Genomic DNA, 22,562 nt, shown 5'->3' with positions numbered 1-22,562 from the left:
GGAGAAGGGAAAACCTGATTAGACTTGCATATAAAAAAGGTCTCCAGGGCAGCTGGGTAGCTCAGTGGAGTGAGAGTCAGGCCTAGAGACAGGAGGTCCTAGGTTCAAACCCGGCCTCAGCCACTTCCCAGCTGTGTGACCCTGAAGTCACTTGACCCCCATTGCCCACCCTTACCAATCTTCCACCTATGAGACAATACACCGAAGTACAAGGGTTTAAAAAAAAAATTTAAAAAAAAAAAAGGTAACTTTGGCAACATCTGAAGAATAGATTGAAGGGGGACCAAGTAGACCTAACTCATGAATTGGTTATAATAGTCTAGGTGAGAGCTAATAAGGAGCTAAATTGCAATATTTCCTATTTTGGAAGAGGTATGTATTAAACAAATTATGTATGTTAATAATTATTGAGGGCAACTAGGTAGCACATTTCCAGGCTAGAAGTCAGAAAGACATCTTCCTAAGTTCAAATCTGGACTCAGACATTAGCACTGTGATCCTGGGCAAGCCATTTCATCCTATTTGCCTCAATTTCCTCATCTGTAAAATGAACTGCAAAAGGAAATGGCAAACTGTTCCAGCATGTTTACCAAGATTACCTTAAGCGGGGGGGGGGGGGGGGGGGGGGAGCCTGAAAGGGCAAACACGACTTAAAACAACTAAACAACAAATAATTATTGACTGATGAATAGATAACGTTGANATGAAAAGGCAAACACGACTTAAAACAACTAAACAACAAATAATTATTGACTGATGAATAGATAACGTTGATTCTCCTGTTGACCAGATGTTTTAAAAGGAATTAATACAATTTATTGTATTCAGCAGATGACATCTGGCTGAATTTCAGCTCTTGTAGATTTATGTTCTTGATTTTTTTTCAACTTGTACTTTGTCATACATAGCCTGCATTTCATGGATATTTAATGATATTTTCCTAGCAGCCTCCATTTAGAGAAAGAAAGGCAGAAGGGAAGATAAGTTGGAGTGGTAGAAATCAGTATGGTACAGTGGAAAGACCCTTTTCTCCGAGGCTCTCTTTGAGCCTCAGTTTCTTCTTTTATAAAATAAGGAGGTTGGATGCTATAATTTTATGATTAAATGATCTTTAAGCTTGGAGAAACCCTTCTAGCCTTGATATTCAGGATTTCAAGATCTCTTTAAGCTCTGATGGTGTTTTTTCACTGAGTCAGAGTAAGTGGTTTATATCTGGGTCACTTGTGGAAAACTAGAGGAAGAGCAGCTTCCCTTCTGGGTCTTATTCCCAACAATGAAAGCAATCTCTTTTAAAACACAGGAAACCAGAGATCATAGTATTATAGATTTAGAGTTGGAAATGATCACATAAGTTAGTCTAATCCCCTCATTTTACCTGAGGAAGCCCCAGAGAATGAATAAATAAATGAATGAGTGAGTGAGTGAAAAAGCATTTATTAAGTGTTTATCATGTGACAGGTATAGTAATGTATGCACAGAGCTTAAATGACTTGCCCAAGGTCATATAAATAGCAAGTGGCAAGGATAGGATTGGGATTCTACACAAAGTCTTTTGTTCCTCACCTCCCCTGTTAGCTTAGCTTTGTGTTTCCCCATTTTGGGAGAGGTCTAGAACCATGTTCCATTTTACTTTGGGCTAATTTTATGAGGCTCTGCTTGGGTGATAAGAAAAGCAGTCTTTGTGGTAGTATTGTCCTCCTGGAGTTTAATGCACAGCTCCTGGTGCCCTGACATGCAGAGGAATTCAGTCTTTTCCAAAGAGGCCTTTGTTAGCCTGTGGTTAAACCTTGAATGCTGAGTGGGCTGTGGTGGAGGTGCCCCAATGTCATGATTGCTCTCAATAATGGTGCCAGAGTCTCACCCTGGAGCTTCAGTGCCTACCCTCTGTGGCACTCACATTGCCAGTGATTTCAAGATACAGGCAGAATTTCCATTCAAGAACGGCGGACTTAGTCTTACTGTCATGAGGGTAAATAAGCAGCAAGTTTGGGGTTTTGTGGGGTGAAGGACTATACCCTTTCTGAATTCTGCCCCAAGATAAGAGTCCCCAGAAGAGGTATAAAGGAAGTGAGTAGCAAAGTGAATGCTTTTTTTCTAGTGATGGAATAAATAAAAGTGGTAGTGGGAAGTTGTGGGAAAAACCTGAGGTCGGGGGTCAGGAGGCCCGAGTTATTCTCAGGGCCCTGCCACTGGCTTGCTATGTAACTCTTGGCACACTTTCCAGTTTTAGGGCTGAGTTTCTCAATCCAGAAAATCATAGGGTTAGATGGAAATAATATCATATGGTCCTTTCAGCTCTAATCATCTACATTTTGGCATTTAAGGTACAGCCTATCTTTCCAAACAAATTTTACTTTATTTCCTCTCGTGTGTGATGTGCTGTCCCCCTATAATCTTCCAAATCCTTTGTACAAGACTGACTCCCATGCCTGTAAATGTTCTTTCTTATCAGCTCCCTCTTCTCTGATCTTTGGAACTCTTTATTCCCTTGAAGTCTTATTTCAAGTGCCACTGGCTGCAGGTGGGCCTTTTCTGATTTCTCCTAGTTGTTAGTTCTCAACAAACCCCCAAATTGCTTGATATTAATTTTGGTTACTTATTTATGTACATGATTTTTCCTACAAGTAGAATGCAAGCTCCTCAAGGGTGGGGACTACTTTATTCTTGGTTTTGTACTCACAATGCTAGCCATAGTGCCTGACACATAGTAAGGGTAGGTCCCTTCCAGCATTAACTTTCTGTGGGCAGTAAATAACAATTAAAGGTCTTTAAGCAAGGGAGGGACATGATTAGACCTGTGCATTCTGGAGATTGCTGCAGTTGTCTGTTCAGGATAGATTAGAGAGGTATAGCTTGGAAGCAGGGAGAAAGTTACAATAGATTATTTGAGAAGTAATTAGGTAGGATCTACACTAAGCTGGTGACTATAGAGAGGAGATAGATAATAATATGTAAGAGATAATATATTACAACTGACTAGACATAAAGGAGAGGGAAGGATCAGAGACATTGCTCCAATGTTGAACCTAGGTAGGCGAATGGATAGATTTATCTGGCTCCTGGAAGTTGATCGTTGCATTACTCAGAAATTTTAAGTCTTTCTAAGTTGTTTGTTTTTATAGAGTTGTTGTTTTAATATAAATTGTTCTTGTAGTCATTTCATTTTGAATCAGTTATAGGTCTTCTCAAGTTTCTCTAAAACTCTCTTCTCTTATTATTTCCAACAGTATAATAGTATTCCATCACAGTAATATCCCATAATTTGTTCAATCATTTCCCAGTTAATGGGTTTGACTTTGCCTATTTGTTACAAGCTTTTTTAAAAAATGAATGGATAAGGGTAGAGGGAAAGAAAATAAGTGGTTCTTTAATGAAAATAATATTAATTTTAAAAGGAACTTAAGCCTATTTACTACTAAACCCCTAGGGCTTTACTTATTTCTCTCTCTCTCTCTCTTTCTCTCTCTCTCTCTCTCTCTCTCTCTCTCTCTCACCAGCCCACAATTTTGTACAGAGTGGCATGATACCATGGAAGGACAACACAATCATGCTCATCACCTTGGGGGTCAGACCAGCAGCCGATGCCATATGCCAGGGACAGAGTATCAGCCTGATTCCCAAGTAAGTATAATGGCCTTTTCTGGGAGGATTTGTGGGGGAATGGAGACTTCCTTTTTAAGGACATTTCCTAAACCACATTGTGACCATTGCTACACTAAGCCACATTGCCTCTTTTCTTCAGGAACCACTTCCTTTTAAGTGAACAGAAAGCAGTATTTGTTCTATCCAGGGCCCTAGCCTCTTTCTGGACCTACAGTGCTTCACAGACAAGAATAGTGAGATAAGTGATGACTGCCTGTTAAAAATTTGTTGACAGAACTAGGGATATTTGGCCATTAGAAAACTTAGTAGGTACATGATACCTTCCAGTATTTGAAGGTCTGACATAAGGATGAGGGATTAGCCTTTTTTTCTTGGCCTCAGAAAGCAGAACTAGGAGCAATCAGGAGATGTTGTAGAGAAGCAGATTTCAGCACAATATAAGGAAAAACTTACTAACAATCAGTGGAATGGGTTGCTCAGGGAATACCACATTTTTCATCAATAGAAGTCTTCCATCAGAAACTGGTCAGTTATATTGGAGCTAGGTTTCTTCATCCAAGAGGGTATATGAGGTGACCTCTAAAGTTTCTTCAAAAGACCTATATTAACCACTTCATTTCCTCCCCCCACACTCCCAAACTGTCACATAGACCACAGGGTAAGATGACCTTTAGGGGGTTTACCCATGTTTCCTAATGAAACAGAATTTAATTCAATTTATATCTATCAAATGCCTGTTATGGACATATAAGTGGTTGGCATAAACATAAATCAAAATTATTCATCTACCCCCAAGGAGCTCACTGGAATTGATACAATGTATACATAAATAGGTATAATACAATGTTATTTGAAGAGGGAGAAGGTACTAACATCTAGGAAGCTAGAAGAATCCTTCACCAAAGGAGTGACATTGGAACCTGAAGGAAACCAAGGATTTTGAGAAGTGGGGATGAAGGAGAGTATTAGGGGACGGTCACTGCAAATGGGTAATGGGGTGAGAGATTGAATGGCAAATTTGAGTAGTCCACTTTGGCTATAATGTAGGATTTGTGAAATATTATAAAATAAGACTAGAAAAGGTAGGTTGGGGACAGAATTTGGAGGATATAAATTCCTTTTTATTTTGTCTTAAAGACAATGAGGAACTATTTGCATGTTTTCATTAGAGAAGTGACCCAGTGATAGCCTTAGGAAGATTATTTGGACAGCTTTGTGGAAGATATTGGAAAACAGAGAGACTGGGAGCAATGAACTCAAGTAGGTCTGGTGAAAGGAGATAAGGATCTGAATGAGGGTGGTGGTGTTATATATATAGAGAGAATGAGACAGGTTTAAGAGATTTCATTAAAGCTACAAGACTTAGCAACTGATTGGGTGTGGGGGTGATAGAGAGGGAAAAGTCAAGGATAACTCTTTAAGTTTATAAACCTTATTGACTAGGAAGCTGGTGATGAGGCATAGAAAAGTTTGGAGGAGGAGCAGATATTGGGGAGCAGGGTGGGGAGGATGGTGAAGATAGTTTTGTTTTGGACTCACTGAAGTTGAGGTTCTGGTGGGCTATCCAGGAGATGTGCAGGAGGTGATGGAGTTGGTGTGACATGAGAATTCAGGGGAAAGATTAGGATTGAATGTATGGTTACGAACCATCTGCTTAGTGATAAGTTCAATGAGATATAGAGAGAGGACAAGACTTGTGGCTTGGCTACTGATTAGCTAGCTGTTGGACTTGCTGACCCTTAAATTCCACCCTTTCTCCCCTAGTCAGAGAAGTGGAGACAACATTTGCCCTAGATTTATTACAACACAGGACTTTTGTATTGATAATCAAATGAGTTAATGGAAATTAAAAAGTATTGGGGGATGAGCTGTTGCCATGAAATTTGGAGACACATTTGTGGTTTTTGCCTTTTCATTTCTAGCCCAAAATGCTTCTGATTTCTCTTTTCTTCCAATGGAAGTATGTGCTGAGTTGGCAATATTTATTTACTCTATATGCTTCATCCTCTAATCCATATTTATAAGATTTAGAAAGAAGACAGTCAGGGGCAGCTAAATGGCTCAGTGGATAGAGAGCCAGGCCTAGAATCTAGAGGACATAGGTTGGCCTCAGACACTTCCTAACTGTGTGTCCCTGGGCAAATCAATTAACCCCACCTGCCTAGCCCTTACCTCTCTTCTGCCTTGGACCTGATACTTAATATTGATTATGAGACAGAAAGCAAGGATTAAAAAAAAAGAAATAGAATGATCTCTGAGACCATTTAATAATAAGGCAATAAAAGCATTTATTAAATGCCTTCTCTGTGCTAAGGGGGTTATGAAGAACAGTAAGATAGTCTCTGCTCCTAAAGAGCTCACACTCTAATGGGAGATAAAATATAAGACAAGATATATACAGAATAAACTGACTGTAATCTCAGAGAGAAGTCACTGAGATTAAAGAGAACAAGGAAATGCTTCTTGCAAAAGTTTAAGGCTTTAGATGAAACCTAAAGGAATCCAGGAGATGGAGATGAAGAGAGAGAATATTCCGGGCATGGGGCTACTCATTGAGAATGCTCAGTTTGGAGATGGTGTGCTACAAATGAAGAACAACAAGGAGGCCAGGGTCATTGGGTCACAGCTGATGTGAGACAATGACATGTAAGAAGTCTGAAAAGGTAGGAAGGGGCCATATTAAGAAGGGTTTAAAATGCCAAACACAAGGTTTTTATTTAATCCTAGGGAGCCACTGGAGTTCATTGAATAGGATGTGGTCAGGCTTGTACTTTAGGAAGATTAATTTGACAGTTGAGTGGAGGATGATCTGGGGTGGGAGAACCTTGAAGGAGGGAGACCACCTCTGTCATTTATAGAGGAAAAAACTAAAACCTAGAAAATAACATATTTAAGGAAATATAGCAAGCAGCAAATGCAAGACTTAAGCCCAGGTCCTTTGATTCCAAATCTAGATCACTTTTCACTAATTCCATGATGTCTCCCAACTTTTTGAAAACCCCCTAAAATTTCCTTAAATGATCTGATTCAATTTGCCTTTCCTATAGAATCCCAATTTACAATGTGACCCTTTGTCCATTTTAACATTTATTAAAGGTCTACTATTCTGTAGGCATTAGGGATATTGAGATAAAACAGACTTGCCCTTGCCTTCAAGGGGCTTACACTCTTTGTCTATGGTGGGCGAGGGGAGCAGCATACACGCATGCAGGTAAGTACCATATATGCAAATTAACTTGTGGCAGAGCATAGTTCTAATACAGTGAGAACCACAATTCTTAAGTGAATGATTGAAGGACATATTTCTCATCTCTGTGGGGCTTACTAGGTCTAGACAGGTTATAAGATATGCAAACATTATAATACAAAACAGTACATGAAGTGCAAAAAAAAATCTCATATTTATAAAGCCCATTTTCTCACAAGAATGCTGGGAGACAGTGCAAATTCTGGTTACCTCCATTTTACAGATATATAAGCTGAGACTTCAAGACTTGTTCACAGTCAGATAACCAATTCTAGTCAATATTCCAAACCAGATCAGCCAATTCCCAATCTGGTGTTCTTTCATTATACCATGATGATGCTTCAGTGTCATATAGAGTCTGACCAAGGAAGGATTATTTCTGACTTAGTGGAAGTGGGATAGGTGGGAGGGGGGAAAGGGAATGGTAGAGGATATATCAGAGCATAGAATGGAGAACCTGATCTTATTTGGGAATTCTCAATAGGAAGGGATAAATACTTATTGAGCACCTACTGTGATACTAAGGCACTATTCTTGAGTTCTTTTTCTTTTCAGTGAGTCATCCTTGTTCCCTTTCTTATTCTCATACCTGAAACTTAGATACCAGGATCTTGTCAAAAAACATGGCCATTTTTCAAGGTGTAGCTCAAGATAGTTAGACCTTGTAGTGAAACCTATCTTGAGCTAGAAATAGAAGAATTTCAGTTATAGAATAGATTTTTATAGGTCCTCCTATCATGGATATGAATTTCCCTTAATTAGTATTAATACTTTTTTGAGTTTTTTGAGGCTTAGCTTTTGTTGGTTTGGTTTCTTCTCCATTTCCTGACCTCTGAACCCTTAACTCTCTCCTCCTAGCTATTAAGTTGAGAGAGCACATCTTACTTAGAATTTAGCTGCATAGAACAGTGTTTATTTCTTCTTGGTGCTGGAAAAGTTGTAGTTTTTTTTGTAATTCCACAAAGATTCTCACTTGATAGACCTATGGACCCTATAGAAGGTGGTAAGTTTTCAAGTAACTCAGAGGTCATTTCCTTTGTGAAACCCTCCCTACATTCTTCTAATTGTTAGTATTTTCCCCTCTTTATGAATAAATATTTTTTCTAAGTACATAAAGTATTTTACTTATAAGTAAATCAGTAGGGGGTAGCTGGGTAGCTCAGTGGATTGAGAGTCCAGGGCTAGAGACGAGAGGTCCTGGGTTCAAATCTGGCCTCAGACACTTCCTAACTATGTGACCCTGGGCAAGTCACTTAACCCCCATTACCTAGCCCTTACCATTCTTATGCCTTGGAATCAATACACAGTATTGATTCTAAGATGGAAGATATGAGTTTTAAAAAAAAAAATAAATCAGTATAAAAAACTATCACCTAGAATAGTAAATGCATATAAGTGCTTAATGATTGTTGAATTGAAATGTTGATTTGATCAACTAAACTACTGAAAAATAGTATAATCATAGGTGGTTTTTCCTAGCAGAGACCAGCTTTAAGGTCTTAATAATAAGAAGGTCTCTTAAGGCCTTATTAAGAACATATTTCTTAGGAGGGGCAGCTCNACACCAAAATTAAGGGTTAAAAAAAAAAAAAGAACATATTCCTTAGGAAATCAAATGTTAGAGCTGGATGGAACCTGAGAGCAGTGGATAAGTAGAAGTAGAAAGGACCATGGAATTTTGCTTATAGAATGTTAGAGGTGAAAGTCATCTTAGAATATAGGATGCTAGCCCTAGAAGGAATTTTATCATATAGGGTATTAGAATGCAGAACATAGAACATATTAGAATGCAGAACATAGAATATTAGGGCTAGAAGGGACCTTAAAACATGCTGGAGCTTGGAGAAACCTAAGGTATCTAAATAATCCATCCATCTCATTTTACAAAGTACAAAATAGGTCCAGAGAGAGACCACTTATTTGGTTAGTGGCAGAGCTGAAATGGTTACCTTAGTCTCCTGATTTCTAATTCAAGGTCCTTTCCATCATCCTTTATTTTTTTCCATCCTCAGCCTTCCAGCTTCTTGCTGATGGAAGGTGGGAAAGGAGGCTTATTTTCAAAGAGGAAGCTAGGTAACTGGAACTCAAGAAAGGTGTGATTCTCTTGGACACCTCTTGGGTAGTCTCCTGCTCACTGACTACTCTGGTGGTTTTCCTGCATTCTCTGCAAATGGTGCCTCCTCCGGTAATGTACCAATTTGTCATATTAAGTCATTCAATAATAATTGAATCCCCTTGATTAATCTCCTAGAATTAGCCAGTTGCATTTTGAGCAATTAGGGTTAATTACTGCCTCATTTGGCAGGAGAGAGCCCCTGTAATTATTTCATGAACAAGATGAGGAAGTGTTCTGCTGCCACAGATACATTTGTGGCATCTTGTAGCACATGTTAAAATCGGTAATGCCATAGTTAAGTGTAATTAGTAACTATTACTCTGTGTTCGCCTGTTACCCAGACTCTGAGCTGCTGTGCTTCTCCATGTGGCTATTATTGGGTGAAAATTTCTCCAGGCCTGCCAGCATCTGTCCAGAGTTTAGTAATGAGTTCTGAGAGCAGGGCATTTTTTTTCCTGGGGGCAATTCAGGGTAGGAATCGGAGATGAAGATGGTCACATGTTTGTTTTCTGACTTGTATAAAGCCTCACTGTTTAAAAAACAAATTAAAAAATGAGGCATCATGAAGTCATAGAATGTTAGAACTAGAAGGGATCATAGAACATAGCTTGTTAGAAGCAGGAGGTATCTTAGAACAAATAACATTAGAAATCAACTAGTTCGGCTACCTCATTTTGCAGATGAGGAAACTGAGTCCCTTTACATTAATATGCTTGAGGTCATTCAACTAATAATGGGTAGTGCCAGGCTTTGAACATTACACAGAGTATTGATGAATTAGGGAAGATGATATTCATATTGGTGCTGTGGGTAAGTAGTTTGTCATTTGAATTTGGGAGTGCTCTTTTCACTATAACATTCTGCCTTCATGAGATACTCAGGGAAATTAGTGCTCAGGAAATTAGTTGGTCAGAATTTCAAGAAATTTGATTTTTGACAAATCAAGAGGCAGCTTCATATAGTACAAAAAGCATGAATATTGGAATGAGCCAGAAGAAATGATTCCAAGTCCCTACTGTGACATTTACTAGTCATACGGCCACGGAGGAATTCCTTTAGCTTTCTGAGCCTCAGTTTCTACCTCTGTAAAATGAGGGTGTTAATTCCTAGAGAAGCTACCCTATTATGTTGTTATGAGAAAAGTGCTTTGCAAACCCCAAAGTCCAATAATAACAGGGGCAACTGATGTTTGTAAAGTTGATCTGAGCAGAAAATAGTGTGTGGGGGAGTACATTTACAAAGATAAGACTTTGTAATCTGTTAAGGATTCCCCCTCTATAAAATGTCATATGTCTTTGAAGGTGAAATTAGTTTACAGTAAATGTCATTCTGATGAAATATGCATTTTAAAATCAGAGAAACAGTTGCCTTAAGATTAATGATGCATTGCAAATATCAAGGAAGAAAGATCTCCAGCCAGCGTAAAGATAATTAAAATTCAGGTCAGAAGTCTGACTTAGTCAGGCTAAATTTTTTAATGAGATTTCAGAAAACTAATTGGGCGAGTATATTATTTTCTTTTAAAATTTAATGTTATGCTCCTTCTAAACCTAAAAAGGTATTTATTCATAACTACAGATTATCATGAGTCAAAATTTTTTTACTCTGATGAATCCACTCTAGCACCAGGTGCTTGTGTCTTTAGTCCAAACCCAAGAATAGGATTTTTAGCAGTGCAAGATGATGGGGAATCCTTGTGTCCTTTTCTCACCCTAAGGCCAAAGAAGAGGATCCCCAGAGTCTGGCTTTAATCTGCCCAGAGGAGTCATAGAATGCTAATGCTAGAGTAGACCTTAGAACAAATAAAGTTATAACTGAAAGGGACTTTAGAACCCAGACTGTTAGAAAATTGCACATAGAATGTTAGAATTGGAAGGGATCCTTAGATTGTAGACAATTAGAGCATAAAACATAGAATGGCAGAGCTGAAAGGATTGTCAGAAGTCATCTAATACAATCTTATCCCAGTGCCAGAACTCTTTCTGTAGCTTCATTCTAGGATGTAGCCTCCTTGTTCACCATATTGGTCTTCTGGTCAGAAGCCTGAGGGAAGAAAGAGTGACTTTCCCCCCCTGCTGGAACACATCCATTGAATCAGCCTATTTCACTGTCGCAGAGCTATAAATGTTAAAAAGTTCTTCCTTCTCAACTCAAATGTAAAGGTTGCTTTTCCCATGCTTTGAAGTTTGAGTATAGAATTGAGACTTGGGTCCTATAACTCCAGGTTCAATGTTTAGCAAATGTCTTTGAAACAAACACTTCCCAATATGTTCTGGGAAAAGGGTACTCCAGGCTTCAGAATTCTCTGCTCTCATTCTCCATTAGATATTAAAAGGGCATTTGTCAGAGTTGGATATTAGAGGGCACAGTGGTCCTCCTTTCCTATTTAGCCACTTGAGATCTCTAAGGAAAGATGTTTGGTTGGCTGAATATCACTGAGTAAACAGCTAATTTTGTGAGGGGAAGAGAGGTCCATAATTTGGATTTGCAAGTATATGGAGTTTCAGAGAAATTTCTAGCTTTGTGTAAAAATGTAAATCCATCGTTCTGACTTCTCTAAATTCTGAATATAATTCTTAACAGTAATAAGCAGAGTCACAAGCACTCTTGAAAATTGTGATGGGATTACATTACAAATTGATATCTGTCTTGGGCCCAGTTGGGCCCAGCTGTGGCTACTGGAGAACTGAAAGGAGCATGTTGCCTCCAGCTGTTGCTTCTTGGCTTACCAAGAAGGGAAACCATTCAAAGGAGAAATTGAGCATGAGATCTGCGCACCCTTAAATCTTTCCAGCTATTCCAGTCTAGTCAGATCTTGTACCCTCCTCTTTCACTAATTTCTTTACTCCACTCCTCAGCTCTCTCTCTGGTAGCCAGGCCTTTCTCAGGAAGGTCCAGGTTTGAACCTGAAACAAAGTGAGACCCTCATAGACTATTTGGCAGTTAATAAAAGTCTACTTAGCCTTAGCAGAGAAAGAAATATTCAGCAAGCATGTAGCATTGATTCAGTGGAGCACAGCTTCCCTGCCTCTGTGGTAACCATGTTGGTCCTTCTGAAGCCTGAGGGAGGAACTGGCAGTGACTTCTTATTTGCTAGCTTTTTGTATCAAGGTCACCAGGAAGCTGTGTCAAAGGCCTCAAGGTCCCTTGAATTAATTAAGTCCTTTAAGGAAGAAAAAAATTGCCTAACCTAAATGATAGGTATTGATCCTATCACACCTCCTAAGGCAATGCCATACATACACTCTATATTAGAAACTTTGTGAAAGACCTGAGCACCATTGGAGGATGCTCTTCCTTTTAAAGTGGATAAATCAGTTTTGCATGAAGGATGTTAACTGCAGAAAACTACCTCTTCTTTCAATCCAGTTACATGACTTTACTGCCTTCTTTCTTCCCAAATGCTCTAGTCAGAATTGAATAGGGGAGAGATGAGCTTTTTTCCCTTCTACTCTTACCACCTTTTATGTATTCCAGGATCCTTTTCTTTACAAAAAAATCATATTTCTATATTTTAACATTCTGAGTTGTAAGCACACTTAAAATCCTTGTGTTCTCTTGTTTTAGGGTGATTTTCAACTTTAAAGCCTCTCCTATTGTTCATGCAGGTAGATTGTTTTGTTTTTTTATTTGTTTGTTTGTTTATTTATTTATTTATTTTTAAACCCTTAACTTCTGTGTACTGACTTATAGGTGGAAGAGTGGTAAGGGTAGGCAATGGGGGTCAAGTGACTTGCCCAGGGTCACACAGCTGGGAATGTCTGAGGCCGGATTTGAACCTAGGACCTCCCGTCTCTAGGCCTGGCTCTCAATCCACTGAGCTACCCAGCTGCCCCGGTAGATTGGTTTTTAAAATCTGTGGTTAATTTGAGAATTGGCACATTCTATTCTAATGGATCATGGAGGGTTCGTAAGAGTTGATGCTTGATAGGGGTTTCTGTTTTCTATATCTTATTCTGAATATTACATTCCTCCACCTTTCCTTGCCTGTTATGAGGCAGAATTGCTTCATTTTACTCAGATTTGTTGAGATAAGTAATGTGACTCTGGGCCATTGCATATGTAAATGTGCATCTGTAGTCTTAGAGGGTTCCAGAATGTGTCAGCCTCTGAAGTGTCTAGAAACTTCCTGGGGTTAACTCCAGAAAGGGTTTTGGTGTAGGGTTGGCTGCTTGCTGATAATGGAAATCATTAAGTCTTAAACCCTATACCAGATAGCTCTATATAATTCCTTAATTATTAGTTTATGGGCAATGTGGGGTAGTCAAAAATAGAGTCAGAGGACTTGGACTTGGGTCCTGGGACTGCTTTGGACAGGTCTGTCATGTCTCTGGGACTTTTGTTCCCTCTTCTATAAGAGGTTCTCTGATGCCCCTTGGAGTTCTAACTCTAATGGTACTAGAACATCTGGAAACATGAATCCACTGATGGACTGACAGTGTTACTCAGTTGTGTGGGTTGTGGATCATTTTAGATCAGAGGACCATAGCACAGATAAAGGGCTGTAAAGGGACCTTAGAGGTCATTAAGTCTAACTCTTTCATTTTACAGATGAGGAAGTGGAGGTCTAGAGAGGATAACTTGCCCAAGGTCACCCAGACAGCAGAATTTGGACACATTCTACTGCGAACCATTCAACACATACAGTGTCTGGATACTAAGCTGAGGTTTTAGGGTAGATGAAGCATGTTTTTAGAATGGGACAACAGGAAGTAGCTAAGTGGCTCAGTAGACTGAGAGACAGAAAAGGTCCTGGGTTCAAATTTGGCCTCAGATACTTCCTAACTGTGTGACTCTGGGCAAGTCACAACTATACTTGCCTAGACCCTGCCACTCTTCTGCCCTGGAATCAAGGCTGAATATTGATTCCAAGATGGAAAGTAAGAGTTTAAAAAAATAGGATAACATTAGGAAAGTAATACAGAATAACATCTATAGGATTACATGAGATTTGGAGGTGTCAATCTTTGAACATGGGCCCAATAAAGTGACTTGCCTCTAGACCACAAGCTAATAACTTTAAATCCATACCATATCTGTTTTCTCCTAGAGTGCATGAATACATTCTGTATTAAGAAGCTATTGAGTATTACTGAATAGGTTTGAATTCTGGTTTTGCCCTTACTTTATAACTGAATAAGTCAGAAGTCCTAGAACAGGAAACCTTAAAGGGCATCTAGCCCAACCCTTAGTTGAACAAGAATTCTTTCACTAACAGCCTTGGCAGGTGGTTAACCACATTGTGTTTTAAGACCTCTGACCAGTAGAATGACCAGTGGGTGATTCCACAGGCTGATGATGATCTGTGCTGCTCCCTTCCCAATAGACGTCACAAATTCAGGATGCAAAGCAAGACACATTTTTTTGGATGTGGACAATATGGGAATCTGTTTTGTTTGATTACATATATTTGTTGCAAGGTTTTTGTTTTTAATTGGGAGAGGAGAGAAAATAAATACTTGTTAATTGAAAAAATATAAAGGGGTAAAAAAGTTGAAGACTTGGCAGGAGAGGGTGGGGGGGGATATCCTCTCGTGATGGGCAAATTATTCTAAGATATAATGTACTCTAGTAGAAAGATAGGCAGCCTGGTGGAGCAATGGATTGAGTGCTGGGTCTGGAGTTTGGAAGACTTATCATCCTGAGTTCAAATCCAGCTGGAGACACTAGCTGTGTGACCCTGAGACAAGTCACCTAACCCTGTTTGCTTCAGTTTCTTATCTGTAAAATGAGCAGGAAAAGGAAATGGCAAACCCCTCCAGTATTTTTTTCAGGAAAACCTCAAATGGGGTCACAAAGAGTTGAATATGACTGAACAACAAGTGGAAAGATCATTGTCCTGGATTTCAGAAGACCTAGTTTCAAATCCCAGCTTTGCCACTCATTGCTATGTGATCTTGGCAATACTCAAACTTGAAGAAACATGAAAGATTTCAACTCTTGTGTACTTTTAAAGTCATAAAATCCCTAATTTTGAAAAGGAATCCCAAATGTTATCTAGTCTAACATATCAACTGAACTATAGGGCAGTATAATAATAAATGGCATGATGACAACTAGCATTTATATGGTGCCTTAAGATTGGTAAAGCACTTTGTATGTATTATTGTTGTTGTTATCATTATTTTTAAACCCTTATCTTTTCTTAGAATCCATACCAGAAGAGTGGTAAGTGCTAGGCAGTGGGAGTTAAGTGACTTACCCAGGGTCACATAGCTAGGACTTTACGTGTATTATTTCATTTGAGGCTGAGAATTCACACAAATAGTAAATATTTGAGTCTGAATTTTAACTCAGGTCTTTGTCATTCCAAAGCTAACAATCCATCCAAAGCTAACAAGCCATAAGTGGTAGTAAATTTCCATTCCTGTCTTTGTTCAGGTGGATGTTTGCCTATTCACTTACTGTTTTTTAAGCACTTACTATTGTAAGAGAGCACAGTTTAATGGAAAGACTATTTGATTTGGAGGTCAGAGGACCTGGGCTCACATCTTGGCTCTGTGTGACCTTGGATAAAACATTGTAAATCCCTAGACTTCAATTTCTCCACCAATAAAATCTCCATCAGTAAAATAAAATCAGAAAATTAGATAAGATTATCTTTAAGGGCTGCTGTAAATCCTTTGCTAGGTATGTACTAAAGAAGATAGAGAATTTAATCAAAACATAGTCCTGAGCTTTAAAGGATATAAGGGTATATACCTCCCAAATCTTCTATAATATCCTTGCAGAAATTATAAGGTGATTTGTAAACCTTAAATCGCTATGTGAAAATATAGATTGCTATAATGCAGAATTAAACTTAATTAGTATGTAAGAAAAGTACAAAGGGGTATTCTAAGTTAGAGAAAGGAGAGCAATAACTGACTTTTACGTCTATTATTAATGCTGTTAAGATGGAGCCTCAGGACAGCTGTGTGAAATAAGTACTGGAAGCATTATTATCTGAGAGTGATTAAATGAATTGCCCAGAGCCACACAGCTAATATCTGGAGGTAGAATTTGAATCTGGCTCTTGCTGACTCCAAATTTAGCAGTTTATCTACTATGACATCCTGCCTTTGAGGAAGTCAACAAAACAGTCTGTGCCATTAAGCTTGAAAGAGAAATTCGAGACCTAAGTAATTTCCTAATTTCTCTGCACTAACCTTTCCATATAAATGCCAATTTTAAGTTAACCCGGTTCTATAAAGCTCTGTGTCAGTTAAAATTCTAATCTTGGGCCTCCTGCCATGAATTATAAAAATCAATTTTGTGGAGCTGTGTAATCAGTGATGCTTAGGAAGATGATTCTTTCTCTCTCTCCCCGAAAGATAAAAGTTGAGCTAACCTTGACTTTGAAGTCTTGAAAATAATTACCAGGAGTGTCACTTTATTTGAAGATGCTCTTCGTGGGCACTTCAGCTGAGAGAGCTTATGAAGAAAACGATGGCCTGAAGTTAAATTCACAACTCCATGCCTCCCTTCATTACAACATTCTGACAGAATTCTCTGACACAGTGACATTTTTGCCTTGGCTGGAATTGATAATTATCTGTATGCAGATCCCATCAGGGTGCATTCTTTTCTGGTTGTATTTAGACTTTGAACATCCACTTAGAGAATCACACAAAGAGCTAATATGTGGACATATCTTGGAAGTGGGTCAACAGAAACCTTTTTTTATGGAAAGGGCTAGGAGCAAGGAATTCTGGGGGGAATGGTATGCGTGAGCATTTCTGTCTATTATAATGATAATTTTCCTGTATCCTAGAACTCTAGAATTTGGAATAATAGTTTTGTCTTCCTTTGCAGGGCTGCCAATTAGAATTTTCTAAGAATAATAGAATCATAGAATGTAGAAGCACAGAATGTTTTTTTTTTAAATGATAAGGAAGCAACGAGGGAAAATTTCTTTTCTAAGCTTGATTCTCATCTGTAAAGAGGCACTGGTTGCTTAAGTAGAAATTATGGGAACCTTGAGGGAAGTGACCATTACACTGTGAAATTTGTGTCAAAGGAGAAGAAAACTAAATGTAGTCTGAACTATATCCTCTATTTTGAAAGAGCAGATTTCTAAAGGTTCAGAGAAAGAAAGGTATGATCTCATGGACTAAAATTCTCCAAAAAAGACAGTACAAATAAATGAGAAAACTTAAGAATGAAATTTTGAAGATACAAAGAAGTAATTCTTATATAAAGGGCAGGGGGATGCTTAAAGAGACCAGTGCAGCTAGTTGTACAAGTAACTTATTGACCAACTTAGATTTTAAAAAGATGTGTGTAAAACATAGAAACAAAGAAAGGCAACAAAGGGCAAATTCAAAACCATGTAATGACTTTACAATAACAGTATCAGGAATGCCAAAACTCAAGGTGAACTAAGGCTAGAAAGAAAAACTAAGCACAAAAAAGGGGTTCTGAGGTTTTAAAAATATATATTTGAACAAAAGAGAGAGGATAAGATTATTGCTCAGGGTAGATTTAACAGTGATAATTAATGACTGGATAGAAGGCAGTTTTTTAGCTCTTTGGGTATTTTTGCTTATTTTCTTTTCCAATAAGACTGATCTTTGGACAAAACGAAATTAATGATTTGAAGTCCAAGAGAAATAGAAAGAGATACTAAGAGCACCAGATGAGTACAGGTTATCAGGCTCAGGTGAGTAACATCGCAGCTTACTGAAAGAAATGGCTGCTGTAATTGCCTGACCACTATCACTGAATGATGGAAAATGAAAGAGTTGAAACATCACCAGAGAAGGGGAAATACCACCTCAATTTTGAAAAAAAGAGAAGAGAATATAATTTTAAAACTATGTACTAGTGAGCTTAACTTTGATTCTTGGCAAAATACTAGACTAGATTATCAAAGGGATGGTTAATGAGCATGTAGAAAAGGAAGCTGTGCTAACAAAAAGCCAGTGTGGTTTCAAGATAGGTCATATAAGAATAACATCATTTCCTTTCTTGGGGCAAGAATGACTAGACTGATAGGGTCAGTAACATGCCAGTTCCTCAAGGATAGGAACATTATCCATTTTGTCTTTGTATTCCTAGTGCTTTGCACATTATAATTATTTATTGAACAAATATTTGTTGAATTATATTGAATTTAGACCCTTAGACATGTTTGCCTAAACTTTAATAAACTATTTGACAAATTCCCTTGTGCTCTTCTTGTGGATAAGATATGGAAATGTAGAGCCAAAAGATAGTTGACTGAAGAGTCTGCTGAATTGGTTGAATGGCTAGAGTGGTTATTAATTGTTCATTGTCAAATGGAAGGAGTTCTCTTGTCCAGTATCTCGGGAATCAATGCTTGTCTTTTTGCTGTTTAGCATTTTGATCAGCGACTTGGATAAAGGATTAGATGGCATGCATATCAAATTTCTAGGTGACATTGAGCTGGAAGTGATGATCAACAGGGAGAAGACAAGAATCAGAAGCCAAAAAGATCTCAACAAGCTAAAATGATGTGCTGAATCGAATAAGAAATTTAATACAGATCAATGTTAATTCTTACATTGGGGTTCAGAAAATCAGCTCTTTATAAGCATAAAGTTAGGCTGCAGTTTGCCTGGAAAAAAGTCTGGCAATTTTTAGTGTCTCATGAATTCAGTATGAGTCAACATTGTGATATGGCAGCCAACAAAGGAACTTGACCTTGGGCTGCATTGAGAGGTGTAGTGACTTGTCTTGGCTGCCCTGGTCAGATCGCTACATTTTATAAAGTTCTCTGATGATAAATTGAGTAGTCCAGAATTGTAAAGGGTTTCAAAACAGGGAGCAGTGGATAGACAGTTGAACCTGGGTTCAGGTGTGGCCTCAGTTGCTTAACTAGCTGTAGCTGTGTGATCCTGGGCAAGGCATCTAACTTTTATCTGCTTTGGTTTCCTCATCTGCAAAATGAGAATTTAATTATAATATCTCCCTTCCTGGGTTGTGGTGAGGATGAAATGAGTTGATATTTGTAAAACCATTGTACAAACCTTAAAATGCTGTATAAATACAAACAATGTATATAGTTGTACATACCTATGTGGATAAAGAACTTTCTCCAAATATTGAAATGTGCCTACTTAGACAGTAATGAGTTTCCTGTTATTACAAATATTCACAGGATCTGGAGATTGTTTGGCCTAGAAAAAAAAAGATTTGGAGAGGGAGGAATAAATATTGTTTTCAAGTTTTTGAAGAGCTGTCCTTTGGAAGAGATTAGATTTCTGTTTGGCTCCCAAGGACAGCTTTAGGAGCACTGGGTGGGAGTTGAGGCAAATTTAGTTCTGAGATGAGAAAAAATTTCCTAAACATTATAACTAGCCATATGTGAAATGGATTACTTTAGAAAGTAGGTATTACTCTTTCTTTGGAAGTCTCCCAGCAAAGGCTGGATACCCTGTTGCTGGATATGTTGTGAAGGGATTCTTTTTCAGGTGTGGATTTGATTAGATAGCCACTGAGGTTCCTTTTCCCACTCTAAATCCCTCTGATTCCATGAACCAGAGAACAATGTTGCAGCTGGTAGAGATCTTGGAATGCAGAACATCAGTACACAGAACAGGGAATATTTGAGCCAGACAAGAGCCACGCTACCTACTTCATACAGCCATTGTGAGGATCAGATGAAATGTGGTTCCTCACCCTATATATTCTGTTCCTATGGTTATTTTCCCCACTGTATCCCTCCTTTTCCCTCCCCCAACCTCTTTCAGCCTTTTTTTCTTGACCAAGGGTCCACACCTGTTAGTTCACTGGCTCACATGGGGATTGACCTTGGCCTTGTCCTGAGCGAATGAATCACACAGACAGAATGGTTGCCTGCTATGATGGAGCTGAAAATCTCTCGTCAGACTGGCTCACTCTCGTTCCTTTTTTTTCCCCCTTTCTCAAACAGAGACACTTGACTACGTTTCCCTATCGCTGTACCTTAGCTGACTTCCAGATAGAGAAGAAGATAGGCCGAGGACAGTTCAGTGAAGTTTACAAAGCAACTTGTCTCTTGGACAGGAAAACTGTTGCTCTGAAGAAAGTCCAGGTAAACATTTTTAGGATGGTTGCTTCTTTCCTCCTGTCCGCTGTGTCCTGAGTGTGAACATGTCATGCCAAAAAAAAAGATACATTTCTCCTTAAATATTGTTCTGGGTATATTTGTGTAGGTGAAGAACCTCCCGACTTTGAAATGTGCCAATTTGGACAGTAATGAGTTCCCTGTCATTGAAATTATTCAATTAGCAGCTTGATTACTACCTGTCAGGGAGGCAGTAAGGGAGAGTTTCTAAATGGCATTGGAGGTGGATAAGGTAATCTCTGAGGTCTAACCCTGAGATTCCATTATTCCCTGAATTTTCCTACCATTAGAGGCAACCTTGGTAATTGGTAATTCCAGAGATTGTTGTCTTCCTTACTTTCTCCACAATTGTTACAAAGGAAATTATTTAAATTTTCACTTTGAGTTCAAACTTTCATCATCTACTTGCTCTGAATTGTGTAACTGTCAAAACTAAGGAGGAAACCTTACAATGCAGATTGGTTACACAGAGAATGTAGAATGTTATACCTGGATGGGATCTTAGAATATATGGTGCTAGCACATAGAAAGTAAAGTGTAATTGTGAATAGGAGGAAATAAAACCTACTTCCCTAGGGTAACTTCTTTCAGTCTAGTACTTTATAACAAGAGAAAAGATATGGGGATGTGAGGTAGAATTACAAACTCTTGTATCTGAAAGGAACTTTAGAACATAAAATAGAATGTTAGACCTGAAGGGTACCTTGGAACAAAATGTTACCTACAGCTTGAGAGCTGGGAAAGTCTAGAACATAGAAAGATAGCCATTCAGAGCCTTTAATGTTTATACTAGAAGGAATAATGGGCAAGTAGATGGCACAATGGATACAGTGCCTGGCCTGGAGTGAGTTCAAATACTGGCTGTGATACTTACTGGTTGTGTGACTTTGGGCAAATCACTTAATCTGCCTCAGTTTCCTCATCTGTTAAATGAACAGAGGAAGGAAATGGCAAACCATTCCAACATCCTTGCCACAAAAACCTCAAATGTGGGCATGAAGAATTGGACTTGACTGAAAATGATTGTACAATAAAAGAAGTAATATTAAGACTGCCGTGTTTGATTTAGATGGAACTTTAGAGCAGTTTTAATTCAAGATTTGTTTTCTCTTTAGTAAACCACAGGCCAAAGAATAAATTTAAGTAAAATGGAGGCATAGTAAATAGAGTGCTGGATAACATTAGGAAGACCCTAAATAAATTTGGCTTCAGATACTAGCAGGGTCATCCTGGACAAGTCATTGAAATTCTGTCTCAGTCTCATCTATAAAAATGGGGATAACAAAAAGCACCTACTTCCCAGGATTGTTGAAAGGATAAAATGAGATAATGCTTATAAAGCATTTTGCCAACCTTAAAATACTACATAAATGTTAGATATCATCATCATCATCATCATCATTATATAAAATAATTTTCTTGCTCCCCTTTAGAAAACAGAAATCCTTCTCTGTACATTTCAGACATACATATATAAACCATGAGTAAGAAATGATAAACTCACTGATAAACTGCACATGTGGCATGTTTAAACATCATTTTGTTTAACAAAATCTCCCTTTAATCCTTCAGCAGAGCTTCTACAATCTTCAGATTTGCTTATACAGAGTTATGGAATAAATATTAATGCTTATTACTCTGCTAATTAAAAACTCATGCAGAAGCACATGATGGAGATAAAAGACCACTGGAATGGGAGTCAGGAGACAAGTCACTTCCTCTCTATTGGTGTCCATTAGAGAAAGGGTGTTTGCCTGGAGAGGTGATCAGTAAGGTGTGGAAGGGCTCTACCCTTCTGTGTACTTGTGCTGAATATTGAGGCTCTTTCCAGTTCTAAACATCACATAGTCTAACATTCTCTGTTCTGAGATCCCTTTCATATCTATCTAAATTCTATGAACTGGGCCTAGGAAAGAAAAAGGGCATTTTGAACCAAATGGGCAAAAATCCCATAGTCTGATGCTTTTTAAATAACATGTCATGGATGACTTTGGTGTTTCAGTTGTAAATTTGATGACAGATTTGTTAATAATACCTATGTATAATGGACAGCTAGGTGGCACAGTAGATAGAGCACTGGGCCCAGAGTCAGAAAACTCATCTTCCTGTGAACTCAATTTGAACTAATTGGGCTTCAGACACTTAATAGCTGTGTGACTGGGCAAGTCACAGTTTGCCTCAGTTTCCTCATCTGTAAAATGAGCTGGTGAAGGAAGTGGAAAACCACTTCAGTTCTCTGCCAAGAAATCCCCAAAATGGGTTGTGAAGAATTAGACATGACCAAACTGAACTGACTGACATATAATGCCTGATATCCTTTTCATTCTTTAGTATGATGAAATGCATGTTGAGGTCTGGATCGAAGGAATTGTGAACTTTTATTGTTACCTATAAATAGCATCAGTATCTTTGGAAAATATTTTTTGACAGGCAGCCCAGGGTAGTTAAAATGGTCTTGGTTTTGAGGTAAAAATAACTGGGTTTGAGCCCTGGACATTCCTAAGCCACTTTCAAGCTATATGAACTTGGGCAAGGACTCCAATATG

The 22,562-nt window shown here is 38.4% G+C and overlaps 1 protein-coding gene across 1 annotated transcript in view; it reads left to right on the top strand.

The window, feature by feature from the left end:
- Nucleotides 1-22,562, top strand: part of NEK6 (NIMA related kinase 6) — a 128,739-nt gene that overhangs the window by 41,768 nt on the left and 64,409 nt on the right. Inside the window, exons 2-3 of the mRNA XM_044664249.1 lie at nt 3,498-3,621; nt 19,843-19,983. Of these exons, the coding sequence (XP_044520184.1) occupies nt 3,529-3,621; nt 19,843-19,983 (234 nt within the window). The 5' untranslated portion in view covers nt 3,498-3,528. The remainder of the gene's footprint in view (nt 1-3,497; nt 3,622-19,842; nt 19,984-22,562) is intronic.

This window comes from Gracilinanus agilis, chromosome 2, assembly GCF_016433145.1.
Source record: "Gracilinanus agilis isolate LMUSP501 chromosome 2, AgileGrace, whole genome shotgun sequence".
Classification (NCBI taxonomy): Eukaryota; Metazoa; Chordata; class Mammalia; order Didelphimorphia; family Didelphidae; genus Gracilinanus; species Gracilinanus agilis.
This window is presented reverse-complemented; position numbering and strand designations above follow the sequence as displayed.